We start from the raw sequence: 23,572 nt of genomic DNA, 5'->3' as shown, positions 1-23,572 counted from the left end.
GAGGTGGGAGAAGTCAGCCACCACACAGCAGGGTTGGTGTTATAAATGTCAGTCTCCTGTCCATTATGCTCCACAATGTCCTAGCAAGGATGAGCCCATGGTCACAGAGTCATCACTGCCTACCCCCACACTTCCCGTTTTGAGGGGGCAGGATCAACACTGTTGGTTAGCAGAGATAGTCCCAGAGATTCCGGTTTGAGTCGAAGGACAAGATGTGGTAGCCATTCTCGACTCGGGAAGTATGGTTACGTTAGTAGAGGAGTGGATGGTGACCTCCGTAACACTGCTACCAGATAAAGTAGCCATATCCTGTATCCATGGAGACACCCACTATTACCCCACTGTGAATCTGCCTATTCTCACTCCAAAAGGAAGGTGTACAGTCAGGGCATGGAAAGTGCACAAGCTGAAGGTGCCATTATTGATCGGGAGAGACTGACCCCTATATAAGGAGCTTCGGCAGATGACGTTATGCATGGGAAGAAGGGGGACAGGTAAGAAGAGAAAATCTAAGCCTGAGGTAGTAGTCCTACAAGGAGACGTAGCCGCGTCCTCTGCAGCAGAGAAAGAAATAGCGACCCAACGTTTATGACAGATATTCCAGGAAACCACCGATGAAGACACCTGTGAAGGGTTATACACAACGCAGGAAGGAAGGAGCAACCAGGTGCTAAGGGACATATTTGAAGCTCCATCCGAGGAGGGAACCTGGAAGGGATTCTCCTCTGTCACCCCTGATGGGGATGGGGAACGACCTCCACATCCCTCTACCAAGGTCGACCTGCCCAAGGAATTAAAGGGACAGTTCGGCACCTCGCAGCATAGAGACCCAGACCTAAGGGAGGCCATGAGGAAGGTGAAGGTGATCGACGGGAGGAATGTTGATGATCAGGTGAGCCCCCTCTTCCTTACTATGCAATCAAGCGGGGTCTCTTATACTGGGTCGTACGACGAAGGGGGGAAAACCAGGAATTACAAATGGTGCCTAGACCATACAGGGATACCGTTCTACAGTTAGCCCATTCCCACATCCTAGGAGGACACCTGGCACGGGACAAGACTATTGACAGAATCATGCAGAGATTCTATTGGCCCCGGGTCACCCGGGATGTGGCCAGGTATTGTAAGACGTGTGATCAATGTCAACGTACAGCTCCACGGCCACACCTACGTAACCCTTTGATTCCTCTCACCATCATAGAGACTCCCTTTGAAAGCATAGCTATGGACCTCGTAGGACCCCTCACAAAATCCGCCAGAGGACTCGAGTACATCCCAGTGGTTATAGATTATGCTACCAATTTCCCGGAGGCCATACCCCTGCGTAACATGTCGTCAAAGGGAATTGCCAAGGAGTTATTCCTGATGTTCTCTCGTGTGGTCCTCCCAAAGACGATCTTAACCGATCAGGGAACCCCGTTCATGTCCCGGTTGATGAAGAACTTGTGTTGGTTATATCAGGTTCAACAGATACGTACAAGCATATTCCACCCTCAAACAGACGGGTTGTGTGAACGCTTGAACAAAACGATTAAAAGCATGTTGAGAAGAGTGGTGTCCCAAGACGGGAAAAACTGGGACATGCTTCTCATCACACTCAATGTTTGCCCTGCGAGAAGTACCCCAGGCATCCACTGGATTCTCTACGTTGGAATTGCTCTATGGCAGACCCTGTCGAGGGATCCTCGATTTAGCCAAGGAGACCTGGAAGACCCAACCATGCCCCTTTCGATCCACAATAGAACACGTTACCCTGTCAGCAGTGTGGCCCATAGTCAAGGAGCATATGGAGAAGGCACAAAGGACCCAAGGCCGGGCCTATGATAAGTCTGCGACCCCCCGTGAGTTCACTGTGGGAGAGAAAGTGATGGTGCTCGTGCCCACGGCCGAACATCGCTTGCTGGCGCAGTGGAGGGGGCCCTACGAGGTAATGAAAAGGGTCTCACAATTACCTCATCAAGCAACCTGACAGGAGGAAGAAGGTCCAACTCTATCACATAAACCTGTTGAAGACGTACCATGAACGAGAGGAGGAGGTGGCTTTGATGACCCTGGAGGGCAAAGGAAAAGGAGGCTCTACCACAGGTGCGCCGTGGCCAAACTCTCCTACCGGAGCAGTCAAGGCAGCTAGACAAGCTGATTATGAACTTTGGTCGAATATTCTCTCCATTCCCAGGACAAACAGATGTCCTGTTCCACCATATCCACACTGAACCCGGCAAGAAGTTGCATATTTGCCCTTACAGGATTCCTGAGGCTCGCCGAGTCATCGCTTAGAAAGAGGTAAGGGAGATGTTGAGGATGTGCGTGATCGAGCCATCGACGAGTGAGTGGTCCAGTCCCATAGTCCTGGTCCCCAAATTCCGATGGTAGTATGAGACTCTGCAACGACTTTAGGGGCGAGAATGCCATCTCCACATTCGATGTTCATCCACGCGGGGCATGGGATACGCTCTTGGAGCGCTTAGGAAAGGCCAAGTTCATCACCACCCTGGATTTGACGAAGGGATATTGGCAAGTGCCGGTGGCTCTGGAGGATCGCCCAAAGACTGCCTTCGCCACCCCAGAGGGGCTTTTCCAGTATGTGAGGATGCCCTTCGGACTGCATGGTGCCGCTGCAACTTTACAACGCCTCATGGATGCCATTCTACGGCCCCATCATGAGTATGCAGCGGCGTACATAGACGATGTGGTCATCCACAGCGAGGACTGGGATAGTCACCATCTACGATTACGGGCGGTGCTCGTGAGTTTGGAAGCCACAGGGTTGACAGCCAATCCAAATAAATGCTGCCTGGGCCTGTCCGAAGCGGAATACCTGGGGTACACCGTGGGGAATGGGGAAAATACGCCCACAGGCAGAGAAGATCAGGGCAATTCGTGACTGGCCTCGACCCCGGACCAAGCGAGACGTTCAGGCCTTAGAGATAACAGGATATTATCGCCATTTCATCCCAGGATATGCAACCATTGCCAAACCTCATCAAGAAGAACCTGCCAAACCAGGTAGAGTGGAAAGACGAGACTGAAGAGGCCTTTCAATTGCTAAAAGATGGCCTGTGTTCTGATCCTGTTCTACAGGCTCCGGACTTCTCACAAGAGTTCATTGTGCAGGTCAACGCCTCGGATACGGGGCTCGGGGCCATACTAGTTCAGGGTAAAGGCGAAGCAGAGAAGCCGATTCTCTTCATAAGTAGGAAGCTCAGCGATCGGGAACAGAGGTATGCTACCGTAGAGAAAGAGGCCTTAGCCATCAAGTGTGCCCTCGATTATCTCCGGTACTACCTACTGGGTCGGAGGTTTGCATTAGTTACTGACCATGCACCCCTCACGTGGATGGCTGGTAAGAGAAACAATAACAACAGAATAGCCAGATGGTTTTTGTCTTTCAACCGTTCTCTTTCCATGTCATCCACAGGGCCGGATCGAGGAACGGGAATGCAGACGCGCTGTCCCGACGCGACCAAGATACGGTGCGTCTGGCGCCCGACCCTCCGGTTCGGTCCTGGGGAGGATGTATGTGGAAGGACCACCAGAGGGCAGGCTGGGCTCACGGATAGTAGCCCAACAAGGCATGGGAGACAAGGTAACCAGAGGCAATTAAGCACAGCTGACGGTACTAATGACATATTCTCCTTCCCCTATAAGAGAGAAAATGGAACCAGCAGAGAGTGGGGGGAAAACTCTCTGGAAGATGGCCACCGAGACAGAGGAGCTATCCAGGAAGAACCACTAAGACGGTGACAATTCCGTGACTTTTGTTGAAGTTTAAAGATAATCCTATTGTGTTCCTGTTTTATCTGAAGAAGATGCATGTTTTTCCTTGGAAGATTTATTGATTATGTTGGAGTGTTTGTGTTGACCAAATTCCCTCAATAGAGAACTGTGTTCAATCAAGAAAACCTACTCCTGACTCGTTTATTCCACCTTCCCGCTTTAGAGTGACGCCCAATTACTTGGTCCGCTCACTATACATATACTATAGGATCACCACTTTATTTTACTATTATTCTGACATTTCACATTCCTAAAATAAAGTGGTGATCCTAACAGACGTAAGACAGGACATTTGTACCATGATTAAATGTCAGGAATTGTGAAAATTTTTAAATGTACATGGCTAAGGTGTATGTACACTTCCGACTTCAAATGCATATAAAAAAGACAATCAGTCTTTACCTGGCTAAAGGAGAAGATGTATTTTTAAAGAAGTCTGTACCTGAGAGGCAGAGTTACAGTTTTGACTTAAATCTACTTAAATCTATGGCAAGAACTACAAATGGTTTTCTAGCAAAGATCAACAACCAATTTAACAGAAGCTTGAAGAATTTTGAAGAGAATAATAGGCAATGTTCTACAATCCAATCCAAACACCCTTAGATACTTACCCAAAGAGACTCACAGCTGTGATCGCTACCAAAGGTGCTTCTACAAAGTTTTCACTCAGGGGTGTGAATAAAAATAAAGAAATCTATTGAATCCAGCTTCAATTCAAGCTGTAACAAACAAAATGTGCAATAAGTCAAGGGGTATAAATACAGTATAAGTCAAAAGCTTGGACACACGTACTCAAAGGGGTTCTTTACTTTTTACTATTTTCTACATTGTAGAATAATATTGAAAACATCAAAACTATGAAATAACACATATGGAATCATGTACTAACCAAAAAAATCAAAATATATTTTATATTCTTAAAGTAGCTACCCTTTACCTTGACAGCTTTGCACACTCTTGGTAATTCAGCTTCATGAGATAATTAAAATGCATTCCAGGTGACTAACAGGTGCTCCTTGTTAATTTGTGGAATAGCTTTCCTTCTTAATGAGTTTGACCCAATTCATTGTGTTGTGACAAGGTAGGGGTGTGTACAAAATATTTGGTAAAAGACCAAGTCCATATTCTGGCAAGAACAGCTCAAATAAGAAAAGAGATGACTCCATCATTACTTTAAGACATGAAGGTCAGTCAATGCAGAAAATGTCAAGAACTTTGAACGTTTCTTCAAGCGCTATGATGAAACTGGCTCATGAGGACCGCCACAGGAAAGGAAGACCCAGAGTTAACTCTGCTGCAGAGGATAAGTTCATAAGAGTTACCAGCCTCAGAAATTGCAGCCCAAATAAATGCTTCAGAGTTCAACTAACAGACACATCTCAACATCAACTGTGTGAATCAGGCCTTCTTGGTGGAATTGCTGCAAAGAAACTGTCCTTTATTTTGATGAGTCTAAACTTTCTACATTTTTTGGGGTTCTCACTGCCATGTCTTTGTGAGATGCAGAGTATGTGAACAGGTGATCTCCACATGTGTGGTTCCCACCGAGAAGCACAGAGGAGGAGGAGATGTGATGTTGCTTTGCTGATGACACAGTCTGATTTATTTAGAATTCAAGGCACACTTAACCAGCATGACTACCACAGCATTCTGCAGTGATATGCCATTCCATCTAGTTTTCGTTTAATGGGACTGTCATTTGTTTTTCAACAGGACAATGACCCCAAACACACCTCCAGGCTGTGTAAGGGCTATTTGACCAAGAAGGAGAGTGATGGTGCTGCATCAGATGACCTGGCCTCCACAATTACCCAAACTCAACCCAGATTGAGATGGTTTGGAATGAGTTGGACCACAGCCAACAAGTACTCAGCATATGTGGGAAGTCCTTCAAAACTGTTGGAAAAGCATTCCTCATGAAGCTGGTTGAGAGAATGCGACGAGTGTGCAAAGCTGTCATCAAGGCAACGGGTGGCTTAACTTTTAACAAGGCACACCTGTTAATTGAAATGCATTCCAGGTGACTACCTCAAAGCTTTGTTTAACACTTTTCTGGTTACTACATGATCCCATGTGTGTTAATTCATAGTTTGTCTTCACTATTATTCTAAAATGTAGAATAGAGTAAAACACTAAGAAAAACCATGGAATGAGTAGCTGTGTCCAAACAATTGACTGGTACTGTGTATATAAACTCAGCAAAAAAAGAAATGTCCCTTTTTCAGGACCCAGTCTTTGAAAGATCATTTGTAAAAATCCAAATAACTTCACAGATCTTCATTGTAAAGGGTTTAAACACTGTTTCCCCTGCTTGTTCAATGAACCATAAACAATTAATGAACATGCACCTGTGGAACGGTCGTTAAGACAGTAACAGCTTACAGACGGTAGGCAATTAAAGTCACAGTTATGAAAACTTAGGACACTAAAGAGGCCTTTCTACTGACTCTGAAAAATTCAAAAAGAATGATGCCCAGGGTCCCTGCTCATCTGTGTGAATGTGCCTTAGGCATGCTGCAAGGAGGCATGAGGACTGCAGATGTGGCCAGGGCAATAAATTGCAATGTCCGTACTGTAAGACACCTAAGACAGCGCTACAGGGAGACAAAACGGACAGGTGATCGTCCTCACAGTGGCAGACCACGTGTAACACCTGCACAGGATCGGTACATCAGACAGGTACAGGATGGCAACAACAACTGCCCGAGTTACACCAGGAATGCACAATCCCTCCATCAGTGCTCAGACTGTCCGAAATAGGCTGAGGCTGGACTGAGGGCTTGTAGGCCTGTTGTAAGGCAGGTCCTCACCAGACATCACCGGCAACGATGTCACCTATGTGCACAAATCCACTGTCGCTGGGCCAGACAGGACTGGTAAAAAGAGCTCTTCAATGACGAGTCACGGTTTAGTCTCACCGGGGGTGATGTTCGATTCTCATTTATCGTTGAAGGAATGGGCGTTACACCGAGCCCTGTAATCTGGAGCGGGATCTATTTGGAGGTGGAGGGTCCGTCATGGTCTGGGGAGGTGTGTAACAGCATCATTGGACTGAGCTTGTCGTCATTGCAGGCAAGCTCAACACTGTGCTTTACAGGGAAGAAATCCTCCTCCCTCATGTGGTACCCTTCCTGCAGGCTCATCCTGACATGACAATGCCACCAGCCATACTGCTCGTTCTGTGCGTGATTTCCTGCAAGACAGGAATGTCAGTGTTCTGCCATGGCCAGTGAAGAGCCCGGATCTCAATCCCATTGAGCATGTCTGGGACATGTTGGATCGGAGGGTGAGGGCTAGGGCCATTCCCCCCAGAAATGTCCGGGAACATGCAGGTACCTTGGTGGTAGAGCAGGGTAACATCTCGCAGCAAGAACCTGCAAATTTGGTGCAGTCCATGAAGAAGATGCACTGCAGTACTTAATGCAGCTGGTGGCCACACCAGATACTGACTGTTACTTTTGATTCTGACCAGGGACACATTATTCCATTTCTGTTAGTTACATGTCTCTTGAACTTGTTCAGTTTATGTCTCAGTTGATGAATCATATGTTCATACAAAATATTTACACACGTTAAGTTTGCTGAAAATAAATGGAGTTGGCAGAGAGAGGACGTTTCTTTTTTTGCTGAGTTTGTTTATATACAGTGGGGCAAAAAAGCATTTAGTCAAAAGTATTTAGTCAGCCACCAATTGTGCAAGTTCTCACACTTAAAAAGATGAGGCCTGTAATTTTCATCATAGGTACACTTCAACTATGACAGACAAAATGAGAAAAGAAAATCCAGAAAATCACATTGTAGAATTATTTCTGAATTTATTTGCAAATTATGGTGGAAAATAAGTAGTTGGTCACCTACAAACAAGCAAGATTTCTGGCTCTCACAGACCTGTAACATCTTCTTTAAGAGGCTCCTCTGTCCTGCACTCGTTACCTGTATTAATGGCACCTGTTTGAACTTTTTATTAGTACAAAAGACACCTGTCCACAACCTCAGACAGTCGCACTCCAAACTCCACTATGGCCAAGACAAAAGAGCTGTCAAAGGACACCAGAAACAAAATTGTAGACCTGCACCAGGCTGGCAAGACTGAATCTGCAATAGGTAAGCAGCTTGGTTTGAAGAAATCAACTGTGGGAGCAATTATTAGGAAATGGAAGACATACAAGACCACTGATAATCTCTCTCGATCTGGGGCTCCACGCAAGATCTCACCCCGTGGGGTCAAAATGATCACAAGAACGGTGAGCAAAAATCCCAGAACCACACGGAGGGACCTAGTGAATGACCTGCAGAGAGCTGGGACCAAAGTAACAAAGCCTACCATCAGTAACACACTACGCCGCCAGGGACTCAAATCCTGCAGTGCCAGACGTGTCCCCCTGCTTAAGCCAGTACATGTCCAGGCCCGTCTGAAGTTTGCTAGAGAGCATTTGGATGATCCAGAAGAAGATTGGGAGAATGTCATATGGTCAGATGGAACCAAAATATAACCGTTTGGTAAAAACTCAACTCGTTGTGTTTGGAGGACAAAGAATGCTGAGTTGCATCCAAAGAACACCATACCTACTGTGAAGCATGGGGGTGGAAACATCATGCTTTGGGGCTGTTTTTCTGCAAAAGGACCAGGACGACTGATCCGTGTAAAGGAAAGAATGAATGGGGCCATGTATCGTGAGATTTTGAGTGAAAACCTCCTTCCATCAGCAAGGACATTGAAGATGAAACGTGGCTGGGTCTTTCAGCATGATAATGATCCCAAACACACCGCCCGGGCAACGAAGGAGTGGCTTCGTAAGAAGCATTTCAAGGTCCTGGAGTGGCTTAGCCAGTCTCCAGATCTCAACCCCATAGAAAATCTTTGGAGGGAGTTGAAAGTCCGTGTTGCCCAGCAACAGCCCCAAAACATCACTGCTCTAGAGGAGACTGCATGGAGGAATGGGACAAAATACCAGCAACAGTGTGTGAAAACCTTGTGAAGACTTACAGAAAACGTTTTTACCTCTGTCATTGCCAACAAAGGGTATATAACAAAGTATTGAGATAAACTTTTATTGACCAAATACTTATTTTCCACCATAATTTGCAAATAAATTCATTAAACATCCTACAATGTGATTTTCTGGATATTTTTCTTCTCATTTTGTCTGTCATAGTTGAAGTGTACCTATGATGAAAATTACAGGCCTCATCTTTTTAAGTTGGAGAACTTACACAATTGGTGGCTGACTAAATACTTTTTGCCCCACTGTAATGTTTATTCCATGTTTTGCTTAATCTTGGCCAGGTCGCAGTTGTAAATGAGAACTTGTTCTCAACTAGCCTACTTGGTTAAATAAAGGTGAAATACATTTTTTTTTTTAAATGTCACGTCAATGCTAATAAATAATTCTCTAGCTTGCTAACCCACAACTGTAACAGTGTATTTTGAGAGACAAGGACTCATTGTGCACTTATGTTTTCAATAAACATTTGGAGACTAAACATTGTTGACAATATGTAAACTATCTAAGCCAACGCCGTCTGTTTTGCCCCATAGTTGCACACGCGTTGGTTTTGTTGCTAAATAACCAACCATAGGGTACAGGATGTCATAAGGTGAATTCACCAATTTGTAAGTCGCTCTGGATAAGAGCGTCTGCCAAATGACTTAAATGTAATGTAAATGTACAGTACACACTTTCGCCAACAGAGGGTGCTGTGGAGAACATAAGAATTCTTTCCATGACACACTATGGCTTAGACTGTTGATGCAGCCTGGTGCTGCATAGCTCTTTCAGTCTCTGCATCTCTATGCTTCTGCCTATCTGCATCGGCTCAATCAACAACTGCACTCCATTTACATTTACATTTATAGGGATTATTGATGCAGGTTGAGGACTGCTTTGCATGGGGCACACACACAAGATTGATCACTAGAAACACACTGCGATCTCAGACGTTTGAAAAGGTCCTGAGAAAGTCGATATATGCCTTCCTCGGCGTTTACCTAAAAAAAAATAATAATATTGTCCAACACTGGGAGTAAACTCGTGATGCTCGGAGCCGGAGCGTGCTGCTTAGACCACTGCTTTAGCAAGCCGCGAGAATACTGATGATAATAGTGTGTCGTTTTTCATTTGTTTGTTTGTTTTAAGCCTTCCCCAGGCCATATATCACTAACCTTTTCCACTCAGAATTAATACCTAAACTTAACCCTTTGAGTCGTTTCTCTTTTAACCCTGTAACCACGCAGAATTAACCCTGAAACCACAAAGAATGAATGCGTCACGCAGAATTAACCCTGAAACCACAAAGAATGAATGCGTCACAAATAGACATTCATCTATAATACGTCGAATTTCGAAGGGAAACTATGAGATCTTGTTGCAAGCACACACGCACTCTTTCTTACCCAGTTGATGCGGCCTTATGGGGCTGTGAAGGAGAGGGGAAGGGCACTCAAAGAAACATGACAGCAATCACAGAAACAAACCACTAAAAAGAAGCCCCCCCCCCCCCCACCACCACCTCACCAGGTGGATGACAAACGCAGCAAAAGCTCAAGCCAGACTCTCTGTCCCATTGCCTCATGATCAAAGCACTATAATGGGATGAAAGTATGATCACAGAGGCTGGCAAGCCACAATCATCCACAGAACAGGCCTACCAGTTAAAAAACATGATGAGAACAGGCTTAGTGCTGAAAGACAAAGTCTGCCAACCAGTCTGATCTAGTCAAGTTACACCCCCGCCCCCGGAACCCCTACCACTCGTCCTCTCTCTAAGCTCAGCAACACTGTGAGGGACAGAACACAGGCATCTTTTCTTTTCACAGCAACTCAGACAAACCCCAAAACTCCTGAAGTAGCAACTCCCCCAGAGTCGGAGCACTATTCACATTAAGCCCATTCATTATCACTTCAAACATGGTGAGTAATGAATAAGATCACATCTGCTTAGTTTAGATCACTTACACAAGACCCAGAAACACCTGAACCAATCCGCAGCCCAATATAAAGTCATTAATCATAACTGGAAGCATAAAGGAAGAGTTTCGATCACGTATTACCTCGGCAAGGCACCTCAACTGGGGGCGTTAGGACATGAAAACAGCAGCAGCAACATGCATGTCAAGTCTTTGGTTGGTTTCTTTGTTTTCACGGAGTCACAGTGCAGTTGGGCACAGATAGACATGACACCTGTCAATCACATCATTAAGTGGGACACTCCGCCAGAGGTCATTGATCTGACCAATCGCAGGACATTTCTGCATTCAAGAAATGAAATGTTAGCATTTTAAAGCGAAGCATGGAGATAGGATGGAATTGAGGTCAAGGGGAGGAGCCTGTAATTCCAACCAATCAACAGACAACATTCTGAACATGATCTCAGAGTTCCGGAACCATAGGGATCCAATAGGAGGCCCTCCCCTAAAACCATGGAGGAGACGGAGGGAGTTGAGGAGCAATATGCCTTCACCTCCCAGCATTGGTGGGACAGAGCAGGGAAAGGCAGCGAGGTAGAGGGAGGGAGGAAGGGTTAGGAGATGAGGACTGGGTGAGGCTGGGTGAGTATAGGGTACAAGGGGGACAGATGGATGGGCAGTGGGGTAGGTGTAAGTATAGGGCACAGGATGTGTCTTACTTTGGGTGTGGGGCAGGAGGCAGTGGAGAGGCGCGAGGTGGCCTGGGCGCGTGGCGACTCAGAGGGTGTGGTGCTCAGAGAGGCTGTGTCTCTGGGAAGAACCTGTACACCCCTGGAGATGATGCTGTCTGGGATCTACGGAGAGAAGTTACAGACAGTTATTGTGACTCCTACACACAGGCAGAGAGGAAAGCTGTGCGCACAAACAGCACTGGGATCTCTACTATACACAGAGAGACAAGACATCTCGAAAGCACACACCGATTGGTCAGTCAGTCTACGTGTTTTGGTGACTCCAGATCATCATTTTCCCAATTGGCAAGTCAGACGTTTCTAATGAGTGTAACAACATGATTTACATTATAAGCATCAGTAGACAAATGCCCCAGAAGCATGTTAAACCCTGTGTGTGCGTGTGTAGATTCAGACACACTGTGAGCCTGCAAGGAGACAAACAGGCCTGGCAGGCCCACAGTTTCCCCCCAGGGCTGCTGCTGTGGATGTGTGGATCTGCGACTGATCCGTGCGGCTCATTCGAGCAGTGCTAACGGGCCCTGGGAGGGCCAGTGGGATTTACAGTGGGTTTCCATTGGAGCGATATGGGCTTAGCGATGCACTAATTAAGACAATAAGCTTTACTGGCAGCCCAGCACTGAACCCCACTCGGCTAATTAGCAACACAGGCTAACCCAGCGTGCGCTAATAACATTGCCTTGGCTCCACCTAGCGATGCACCACACGTCATGACCTACACAAGACGGGGTGAACCTCAAAAGTCCCTCCTCGACTCCTCGCGTTCTCCCCTCCCAAGATTCCCTTCCTCGGGTCTGTGAAGGAGGTGGAGAAAGGACGGGGTCGAGCACTTTTGAGATTCATCTATGGCGTTTTGCAGGGAGGAATAATGGAAGAGGTGACGTGCAGAGTACACCGGTATGTGATGTAGGGGTGACGTGTGACATGAGGGTGGGTGGGCGGTTCTGAGGGGTCTTACCGTTCCCGGCTGGTCTCCAGAGCAGAAGCAGGTGAAATTACGTGGGGCTGGGGGGAGGTCAGATAGCAGGCCAGGTTGATAGTGGCTACCTTTTGCCATGACAACAGCATGGTTATGGTGCTGCTGGGGTTTCCCCTTCTGATGATGGATATGGTTCACGGGGTCAACACAGGATGGGACAACAACATGAACACACAAATCAGGCAAATACACACATGCGTGCAAAACACACAAACATTTAGAGGTGGATTTATGAGTGACGTATCACAACATCACAATGGCAATGGATCAACGCAGTAACGGTGTGAACAGGGACAGGGGGGTAATAATATAACAGACAATACATGCATTTAATGAGCTTCAAATCCCTCTCCTCCTCCCTAATCCTTCCCTCAGCCCTCCCTCTTCTTCTCTTCACCTCCAACTCACCCCCGTTCCCCTTCACTCCCTCCCTCCCTCCCGCCTCTCCTCCGTCGATCCCTCTTTATGTGCTTAATCTCCTCCGTTTCAAATCCTCATGATTCATTCCGATGGCCTTTAGGATACGAGAAACTGACCATGGCACTAATCATAATATAACGAACAAAGATACAGGGCTTCTCCTACCGCTACCCCAGAGTGCCATGGCCACCAGCAGAGCACATTATCACACCGTGTTCACAATGTGTTTACCTTGGCAGCGATGGCGGCGGCGGTGATGTGAGAGTTGTGTCCGTGGGAATGGGAGTGGCGGTGGTGGGAGTGGGTGTGGTGGTGGTCCTCGGTGGACGCTGCCCCGATGTCCTTCATCTTCTCATCTTCATCATCCTCACACTGCACACCCTTAGAGTAATAATTCACTTCATTAGTAAAGAACAGCTCGTGCAGAAAAACCACAATTTAAGGTGTACTTCATAAAAATAAACTTCAAAACAATTGATAAAAGACAATTACAGTAGCATGGTAAACGTTGTAACAGCAGCTATATAACGATTAAAAGAAGTACTGCTACGAAGTCTTCTGTGAAGTGAAAACGTGATTATTGGGCAGGAATAAAGCCCTCGGGCACAGCAATATTTCAGGTGTCCCCCTTTCATGGACCTTTTAACATACAGTAGCAAAGCACCTGTATGCTCAAGTGTGGGATGGTTATTTCACCATCTTTCATACCACCCACCCACACACACACACCTCTAAACCTTATAAGAACTACAACACAACAAACACGCCAATCTCTCTCTATCCCTCCCTCCTTCTCCCCTACCCCTTATTATATAAATTTAAAAAACACAGGAGTGCTAAAGAGTGCCACCTTCTCCTCTGTCTGGGTGCAGGCGACGCTGTTGAGGGTGAGGGGCGGGGAGAGGGGCGGCGGGGGTGAGGGCAGGTCCTCCAGGGCATCGTGAACCTCCTTCACCTTCACCACCGCGTCACGCAGCAGGTCAATGGCGTGGGGCAGAGCGGGCAGGATGAACTGGAAACACTCCTGTAGGAGGAGAGAGTTTGGGGTTAGAGGTCAGGGAGAGTAATACTCAGCAGGTGTATTGCATGTGCACACACACACACATACACACACACACACACACACTCAGAGGGACACAGACATACACACACTCGTGTGCATACTCCTGTTTACATATACACTGCTCAAAAAAATAAAGGGAACACTTAAAGAACACAATGTAACTCCAAGTCAATCACACTTCTGTGAAATCAAACTGTCCACTTAGGAAGCAACACTGATTGACAATAAATATCACATGCTGTTGTGCAAATGGAATAGACAACAGGTGGAAATTATAGGCAATTAGCAAGACACCCCCAATAAAGGAGTGGTTCTGCAGGTGGGGACCACAGACCACTTCTCAGTTCCTATGCTTCCTGGCTGATGTTTTGGTCACTTTTGAATGCTGGTGGTGCTTTCACTCTAGTGGTAGCATGAGACGGAGTCTACAACCCGCACAAGTGGCTCAGGTAGTGCAGCTCATCCAGGATGGAACATCAATGCGAGCTGTGGCAAGAAGGTTTGCTGTATCTGTCAGCGTAGTGTCCAGAGCATGGAGGCGCTACCAGGAGACAGGCCAGTACATCAGGAGACGTGGAGGTCGTAGTAGGAGGGCAACAACCCAGCAGCAGGACCGCTACCGCCGCCTATGTGCCAGGAGGAGCACTGCCAGAGCCCTGCAAAATGACCTCTAGCAGGCCACAAATGTGCATGTGTCTGCTCAAACGGTCAGAAACAGACTCCATGAGGGTGGTATGAGGGCCCAATGTCCATAGGTGGGGGTTGTACTTACAGCCCAACACCGTGCAGGACGTTTGGCATTTGCCAGAGAACACCAAGATTGGCAAATGGCGCCCTGTGCTCTTCAGATGAAAGCAGGTTCACACTGAGCACATGTGACAGACGTGACAGTCTGGAGACGCCGTGGAGAACGTTCTGCTGCTTGCAACATCCTCCAGCATGACCGGTTTGGCGGTGGGTAAGTCATGGTGTGGGGTGGCATTTCTTTGGGGGGCCGCACAGCTCTCCATGTGCTCGCCAGAGGTAGCCTGACTGCCATTAGGTACCGAGATGAGATCCTCAGACCCCTTGTGAGACCATATGCTGGTGCGGTTGGCCCTGGGTTCCTCCTAATGCAAGACAATGCTAGACCTCATGTGGCTGGAGTGTGTCAGCAGTTCCTGCAAGAGGAAGGCATTGATGCTATGGACTGGACCGCCCGTTCCCCAGACCTGAATCCAATTGAGCACATCTGGGACATCATGTCTTGCTCCATCCACCAAAGCCACATTGCACCACAGACTGTCCAGGAGTTGGCGGATGCTTTAGTCCACGTCTGGGAGGAGATCCCTCAGGAGACCATCCGCCACCTCATCAGGAGCATGCCCAGGCGTTGTAGGGAGGTCATACAGGCACGTGGAGGCCACACACACTACCGAGCCTCATTTGGACTTGTTTTAAGGACATTGCATCAAAGTTGGATCAGCCTGTAGTGTGGTTTTCCACTTTAATTTTGAGTGTGACTTTTTTTGAGCAGTGTATATTACCATTAGTATAGTATTTGTATACTCCTGTTTACACACTGCTCAAAAAAATAAAGGGTACACTATAATAACACATCCTAGATCTGAATGAATGAAATATTCTTATTAAATACTTTTTTCTTTACATAGTTGAATGTGCTGACAACAAAAAAAAAAATCACACAAAAATGATCAATGGAAGTCAAATTTATCAACCCATGGAGGTCTGGATTTGGAGTCACACTCAAAATTGAAGTGGAAAACCACACTACAGGCTGATCCAACTTTGATGTAATGTCCTTAAAACAAGTCAAAATGAGGCTCAGTAGTGTGTGTGGCCTCCACGTGCCTGTATGCCTCCTGTTTACATATATATTACCATTAGTAAAGTATTTGTATACTCCTGCTACCAGTCACTTTTCAGCCCTTTTTACATGTATATCCACCTATCACGCCCACACTGACACACAATCACTACGCGCACACGCACTACGCACACACTCCACCCACCACTTATGCTGTTGACAAAACTAGGATGATTATTTATCCTGTTACCAGTCACTTTCTCCTTGTCTCTGCACATATCTACCTCGGTACTCCAGTATCCCTTCACATTTGGTACTGACCCTGTACATAGCTTCTCCTCTTATTTCTTATACTTTTTTGATACTGAACACCGAACTGTTGGGTTGGGCAAAGTTAAGCATTTCGCTGTACTTGTTCATGTGACAAATAAAAACTTGAACGCGCACACATCAGATCTCACCTGTGAGCCCTTCTTGCTGCCAGGTAGGTTGATGATGAGGGTTTTCCCTCGGATTCCACAGACAGGCCTGGAGAGCATGCCCAGAGGTGTGACCTGAAGCGAGCCCATCAGCATAGCCAGCGCCATCCCTGGGGCCTCGCGCTCTATCACCTCTCTGGTGGCCTGCGGCATGGGGAGGTAGCAAGGGACGGAGAGAGTGGGAGGGGGGGGGAGACGCATAATTACTTTAGTATACGGCACAGACAGTGCATTGTACAGTTGTCATCACCTGCCTACACTCCACATAACGTGCCCCTACAGTATAGCAGGGTTAGCAACAAGCAACAGCTACTGCTTAATCTACTGTATTATAAACTGGGTGGTTTGAGTCCTGAATGCTGATTGGCTGACAGCCGTGGTATATCAGACCGTATACCACGGGTTTGACAAAACATGTCTTTTTACTGCTCTAATTACGTTGGTAACCAGTTTATAACACCAATAAGGCAACCCAGGGGTTTGTGGCCAATATACCACGGCTAAGGGTTGTATCCAGGCATTCCGTTTTGAGTTGTGCATAAGAACAGCCCTTAGCCGTGGTATATTAGCCATATATTATATTAGCCATTAGCCACACTCCCTCGTACCTTATTGCTTAAGTATACAACTGCCACATCCACTGCTAACACCCTTGTGATTAGGGTGGCTACTCCAATGAGCAGGAGCCACAGATAAACAGGCAGATAACATGTTGACATCTTTAGAACAGTGATTCCTTTCATCTCTGATGTTTCTTTCTTTAGCTCAAACCCCCTTCACCTGTGTGTGTGTGTGTGTGTGTGTGTGTGTGTGTGTGTGTGTGTGTGTATGTGTGTGTGTGTGTAACCCCCTGTTCACCCCTCAATCCCCTCGGGAGAAATGCCCTCTGGCAGCCCCCGTTAGTTCTATCCCGGGGGGGGGGGGGGGGGGGGGATTTAAGAATAGTGACGTTGTGTGTCCCCAAGTTGAATGCTACTTCAAACATGCACATTAGTAGAGAAAGAGAGGAGGACGGATCAAAGGAAGAGAGGAGAGAGGGGAGGGGAGAGAAAGAGAGAGAAACGACGTTCACAGCCAGCAGCAATCCCGCGCTTTCCCTCTCTCACACACACACGTTCAACACAACAACCATAAAATATGACACTCATACACACATTTTCAAAATATGCAAGATGTATCATATGGAATTATAACAGAATGAAACAAAATGTTTCATTTTTCTGTAATGTGACAAACCTGACAAAGCATAAGACAATCTACAGTTTGACAAACACAATACACACATAAACATGCACACTGACCATGCATGCAGGTGCCAACCAACACACACACGTGCAATCACAGCTACATCGGCTTACACTACATCTAGGGTCGACACTCATCCACACTCACATGGACACAAACACAAACTTTGGGGTCCCCATGTACCTCGGGAGTGACATCACGAGGGGCAAAGCCTGTACCCCCTGTGGTCAGGATCAGGTTCAGCTCTTTCTCATCACACCAGTCCACCAATGTCTCCTGAGGAAACAGAGAAGAGAGACAGGCTATTGGCTGAGAGCAGCGTAAATCACAGAAATTACCACCCTATTGGCTGGAAGCAGTGTCAATCATACAGACAACAGAGGCGGGTGAATCTCTAAAGAACTGGGTGAATCTCAATTGTCTTTCCTTGATTCCCCATGTCCTCTCCTCTTTCTCAAAACACATTGGAGAAGATCAGACCTCTGTCTTTTGAGAAGGAGGCAAGGAGAGAGAGGATGCGAGGCATCATTGAAGGACAATTGAGATGCACCCATTGTGTGGAAGAACTGTTTCCAAGATAGGTGTTTCAAACCACAAGTTGTTTCATGTAGTGAGAGAGAATACATGTGAGAATACAAAATGGTGTCACCTTTGAACTACAGCCTGAGGTGGGCTCTAATGGGCAGCATGTAGCATGCAGTAAAAGGGGGGAGAGAGAGAGGGAGAGAGAGGGAGGGCTGTAAGAGAGAGATAAATAAAGGAGGGAGGAGATCTTCACCTTAATCTCGTCGATCTCATCTGGGACTATTTTGTAGGAAGATATGATGCCTCCGAGCCTGTGGATGAAAAGCACAAAACAACAACATAGTTAGTTCATATTCAGACTTCACGAACTCACAAGAGACAGAAAGCGAGGGGAAGGGGGTAGAGAAAAAGGCAAACAAAACAGGGAGTGAAGATATATGTCGTAAAAGTAAGTGGGCGAGAGCAAGATGAAAAAGGGTTACCCTGAACAAATCCGTACTCTTAAGTTCTGAGCTTGCGAGTGATCTGTATGTGCAGGTAAAATGCAACTGACTCTCCAGAAACAGAGGCTTAAAGATAAGTCAGTGTTCGCTCTTTTTAAAAGAGTGATTGTGTTTCTCTGAGCTGAGGGGAGAGAATGCCATGAGACCGTTAGTTCAAGTCAAATCGTGTCCACTGGCGCCTACCAGTGGCGCATTTATTTACCACACCTGGGAAAGAACTACACAGTCGTGTTCCTCCTCACTAGTACTCCAACAAACAAAAAAATATTTTAAAACCATGAAAATCAAACAAAGAAAAAGTGAGTCACAACAGATTCAAACAAACTAAATTGAGACATACAAATATGAGAACATGTTAAACAAGCAGGTTTTCATTCATCCAGGAAACCACTTGTGTTGTGTGTGTGGATTGTGTGTCTGGGGTGAGGTACTCCACAAATCTTAAATAGGGATGAGTGGCTTCTGGGGCTAAGTAGACACACACACACACACACACACACTTGGAATGACACTTTTAGCAGTAGCAATGTGGTTTTAAAAGGGAAGGTTCTGTCATCTCATCTGTTTGTCTTTAACATCAGGGCTTCTAGTCGAGATGCCCACCTGATCTGATTGATTTTAGGGGCTGGGTGAATGCTACTGCCCGAAACTCCTGATTATTCTAGGCTTGAAGATTGAAAGGACAAGAAACTAACGAGATAGAGAAGGAGAAGGCAATTAGGAATAGCTGGAGAGCAGTAATGACAGAAGGGGGAAGAGGGGGAGAAAGAGGGAGGGAGGATAGAGAGATTGGTGTGTTTGTTGTGTTTTTACACAAGGTTGAGCGATTTCTGTGTGTGTGTGTGTGTGTGTGTGTATATACTACCCCCTGCCCTTGTCTACAGCTGCTGCATCCCAGCTGTGCAGATCTGCTCTGTTCTAGGACAGCTCCATTAATAAGCTCAATCTGCTACTCCCTTTCTCTCTCTCGCTCTCTCCCTTTGTCCCTGTATCAATTTAATTCAATTAAAAGAGCTTTATTGGCATGGAAAACATATGTTTACATTGCCAAAGCAAGTGGAATAGATCTCTCTGCCTCCCTCTTTCCTCATTCTCCCTCCACCTCGTCTCCCTAACTACTCGGTCAGGCCAGCTAAAAGCTACACTTGAACAAATCTCACAAATGTGCAGACGTACACATACATCAACTAACCTCTCTCTCCCCCCATTGCGCTCTACTTATCCCTCTCCATCCATCTCGCTCTCCCTCTCTCCTTCGTGATGGGTCCTAACCCATCAGTGTCCGGAGCAGAGCCAGGTATCTAGCTCCATGTCATTGGTGTGAAGGAGAGGCAAGTGTCATCGGTGTCAGTGTGATTTATCGCCTCTCTATTCTTATCGGCTCTCATTAGTAACATTGACACGTCTGTCTGTCTGTCTGCCTTCCTCTTTCCCCGTCTGTCTGTCTGTATAATTGCAGCAGCCACCTGAGGTGACAGCACTGCTCCTAGGGGCCATTATACAAAATGACGTCACTAAACGACTAGCGTCACATTGATTCGGACACCTTCAAACGTCTCAGACCTTTAATGATGTGAATGATATAGGAAGGCTGGAGAGCGGGATGAAGGGAGAAGCAGAAGGTCAGGGGCCACAGCCAGCATCACTTAAATGACCAGCGACACCTTCAAACGTCTCAGACCTTTACTGGAGGGACTGATGAGGTTAGCGGGAGAGAGGGATGGAGGGAGAGGGGTGGAAGGAGAGAGGGATTGAGGAAAGGAGGGGAGGAGTTTGGCAGGAAACAGGGAGCAAGTGAAACATGTTGAAGGGAGTGTTGTATCAGGGACATCCCCAGCTACACTACATGACCAAAAGTATGTGGACACCTGCTCTTCGAACATCTCATTCCAAAATCATAGGCATTAGTATGGAGGTGGTCCCTACTCTGCTGCTATAACAACCTCCACTCTTCTGGGAAGATGTTGGAACATTACTGTAGGGACAATCTTCCATACAGCCACAAGAGGTTGGGCACTGATGTTGGGCGATTAGGCCTGGCTCGCAGTCGGCATTCCAATTCATCCCAAAGGAGTTTAACAGGGTTGAGGTCAGGTCTCTGTGCAGGCCAGTCAAGTTCTTCCACCCCCATCTCTGTATGGACCTCGCTTCGTGCACGGGGGAATTGCCATGCTGAAACAAGAAAGGGCCTTCTCCAAACTGTTGCCACAAAGTTGGAAGCACGGAATAATCTAGAATGTAATTGTTTGCTGTAGCGTTAAGATTTCCCTTCACTGGAACTAAGGGGCATAGCCCAAACCATGAAAAACAGCCCAAGACCATTATTCCTCCTCCACCAAACTTTACAGTTGGCACTATGCATTCGGGCAAGTAGAATTCTCCTGGCATCCTCCGAACCCAGATTCGTCTGTCGGACTGCCAGATGGTGAAGTGCGTTTCATTACTCCAGAATGGCGGTAAGCTTTACACCACTACAGTCAACGCTTGGCATTGCGCATGGTGATCTTAGGCTTGTGTAGCTGCTCGGCCATGGAAACCCATTTAATGAAGCTCCCGACGAACAGTTCTTGTGCTGACGTTTCTTCCAGAGGCAGTTTGGAACTCAGTAATGAGTGTTGCAACCGAAAACAGACGATTTTAACATGCTACATACTTCAGCGGTCCAGTTCTGTGAACTTGTGTGGCCTACTGGCAGCTTCATTAAATAGTACCCGCAAAACACCAGTCTCAACGTCAACAGTGAAGAGGCGACTCCGGGATGCTGGCCTTCTAGCCAGAATTGCAAGGAAAAAAACATCTCAGACTGGCCATTAAAAAGAAAAGAATAAGATGGGCAAAATAACACAGACACTAATGTACTTGTCCTCTTGCTCAGTTGTGCACCGGGGCCTCACACTCCTCTCATATTCTAGTTAGAGCCAGTTTGCGCTGTTCTGTGAAGGGAGTAGTACACAGCGTTGTATGAGATTTTCAGTTTCTTGGCAATTTCTCACATGGAATAGCCTTCATTTCTCAGAACAAGAATAAACTGGCGAGTTTCAGAAGGAAGGTCTTTGTTTCTGGCCATTTTGAGCCTGTAATCAAACCCACAAATGCTGATGCTCCAGATACTCAAATAGTCTAAACGCCAGTTTTATTGCTTCTTCAATCAGGACAACAGTTTTCAGCTGTGCTAACATAACTGCAAAGGGGTTTTCTAATGATCAATTAGCTTTTTTCAAATGATAAACTTGAATTAGCTAACACAACGTTGGAACACAGGAGTGATGGTTGCATCTCTACATAGGCGTACATATTACATACATTTTTATATTTTTATGAAAAAGCCGTTTCCAGCTATAATAGTAATTTACAACATTAACAATGTCTACACTGCATTTATGCTCAATTTGATGTTATTTTAATGGACAAAACATTTGTTTTCTTTCAAAAACAAGGACATTTAGTGTAAAAACTCCCACACCCTCCCCATACCTCCGCTCTTTCTCTCTCCCCCTCTGTCAGGCTGTCCATCCCTGCCAACAGTCATTAGCCACTCAGAGCATCCTGTCCCTTGAGCACCACGCCGTCACACACAGTCACTCACCGTCACCCCTGCCGGGGGCCACGCTGTGTGTGTGTGAGAACCCTGGCTGTGGTTCAGAGGGCAGAACGCGTCTGGACATGGCTCTTCACTGACCTTTGTTTCCGTTCTCTACCCGTTCTGAGCTTTGAGGTAAATGGACAACTATCTTTGACAGCCTCAGAATGTATGTGTACGGTGCGCTTGTGTCTGTCCGTGTGTGTTTGCATATAGCCCAGCATTTAGGAGTGTTGGGCCAGTAACTGAAAGTTTGCTGGTTAGAATCCCCGAACCAACTTGGTAACATCTCAACCCTAATTGCTCCTGTAAGTTGTGCTGGATAAGAACGTTTGCGAAATTACTAAAATGTAAAATGTAGTAGTCAGGCGTTAATAGTGGCCAGAGCCTAGCGTACAGCCCAAGCCCAGCTGGTGTTGGCATTAACCAGCATTTAACAGTCTCAAGGTTAGAGGTTAGCTAGCAGCGCTACATTTCAGTCTAGGCATTAAACAGCAGTTAGCTGGCCTTATGCTTAGCGGCTAGCTAGCAGCGCTACATTTCAGTCTAGGCATTAAACAGCGGTTAGCTGGCCCAAGGTTGGTGGCTAGCTAGCAGCGCTACATTTCAGTCTAAGCATTAAACAGCGGTTAGCTGGCCCAAGGTTGGCGGCTAGCTAGCAGCGCTACATTACTGTCTCGGCATGAGAGAGAGGTGTCATGGAGTCATCTATCACAACCATCTGCTGGTGCCTCAACACTCTGCAACACACCACACACACTGGTGTCTCAACGCTCCACAACACGCTTCTGCCGCTGTGAAATATCAAGTGTGGCACCAGCATAATTGGACTGAGATTAATCAATTATTTAAATGGCACGCTACACGCTGGTGCCTGACCCCTGACTCTGAGAGGATAGAGCGAAGGAGGGAGGGAGGCAGAGATGGATGGAAGGATGGAGGGAGGGAGAGAGATGGATGGATGGATGGATGAAGAGAGAACGAGAGGGAGAGATGGGGAGAGAAAGTGGGAGAGGAGGCTCTGTCCTTGGTGAAAGTGGCTTGTCAGGAGGGTGCTACGTGAGAAACAATCTAAGCTAAGAGGAGAGCTGAGAAGGCTGCAGAGCAGGATGGTGCAGTGGTGGAGGAGAGAGGCCAGCAGGTTCACGCACACACACACACTACTCGAACAGGACCTGGATGACTGGTATGTGTGTGCTCGTCTAAAAGGGTGTGTGTGTGTGTGTGTACTCACAGTGACGGGTCGTGGACCAGATCTTTGAGGTTTACTCCACTGCGGTCCTCAGCCAGATTCCTGAAGCAGCTGTCACTCACTGTTGATAGAGAGTGGGAGGGAGAGAGATGGTGAGAGGGAAAGAGAGAGAGGGCAGAGAGATGTAGGGAGATTAGAAAGAGAGGAGAAAGAAACCATTAGTTCAGGCCTAGGTAAGTACTACAACAGTACAACAAACACACAGTAACACACATCCATCATCTTCAGGTTCAGACTAAGCGTGGACATGTCCACATTGTTGCGACATCTCCATCAACACTCT

General features: G+C 46.7%; 1 protein-coding gene across 16 annotated transcripts in view; it reads right to left on the bottom strand.

The window, feature by feature from the left end:
* The window catches only part of LOC135507939 (gephyrin-like), a 130,451-nt gene that overhangs the window by 48,708 nt on the left and 58,171 nt on the right, over positions 1–23,572 (bottom strand). For 9 of the 16 annotated variants that reach the window (XM_064927745.1, XM_064927751.1, XM_064927749.1 and 6 more), the window contains exons 2-9: positions 23,272–23,350; positions 18,208–18,265; positions 17,577–17,705; positions 16,167–16,328; positions 13,686–13,859; positions 13,067–13,216; positions 12,395–12,532; positions 11,404–11,538 (exon numbers count right to left, since the gene is read on the bottom strand). In XM_064927745.1, the coding sequence (XP_064783817.1) occupies positions 11,404–11,538; positions 12,395–12,532; positions 13,067–13,216; positions 13,686–13,859; positions 16,167–16,328; positions 17,577–17,705; positions 18,208–18,265; positions 23,272–23,350 (1,025 nt within the window). The remainder of the gene's footprint in view (positions 1–11,403; positions 11,539–12,394; positions 12,533–13,066; positions 13,217–13,685; positions 13,860–16,166; positions 16,329–17,576; positions 17,706–18,207; positions 18,266–23,271; positions 23,351–23,572) is intronic. The other 7 variants (XM_064927755.1, XM_064927757.1, XM_064927758.1 and 4 more) reach the window with 3 other exon arrangements.

Source organism: Oncorhynchus masou, chromosome 21 (genome assembly GCF_036934945.1).
Source record: "Oncorhynchus masou masou isolate Uvic2021 chromosome 21, UVic_Omas_1.1, whole genome shotgun sequence".
NCBI classification, from domain to species: Eukaryota; Metazoa; Chordata; class Actinopteri; order Salmoniformes; family Salmonidae; genus Oncorhynchus; species Oncorhynchus masou.
Note: the sequence above shows the minus strand (reverse complement) of the source record. Positions and strands in the feature narration are given on the sequence as shown.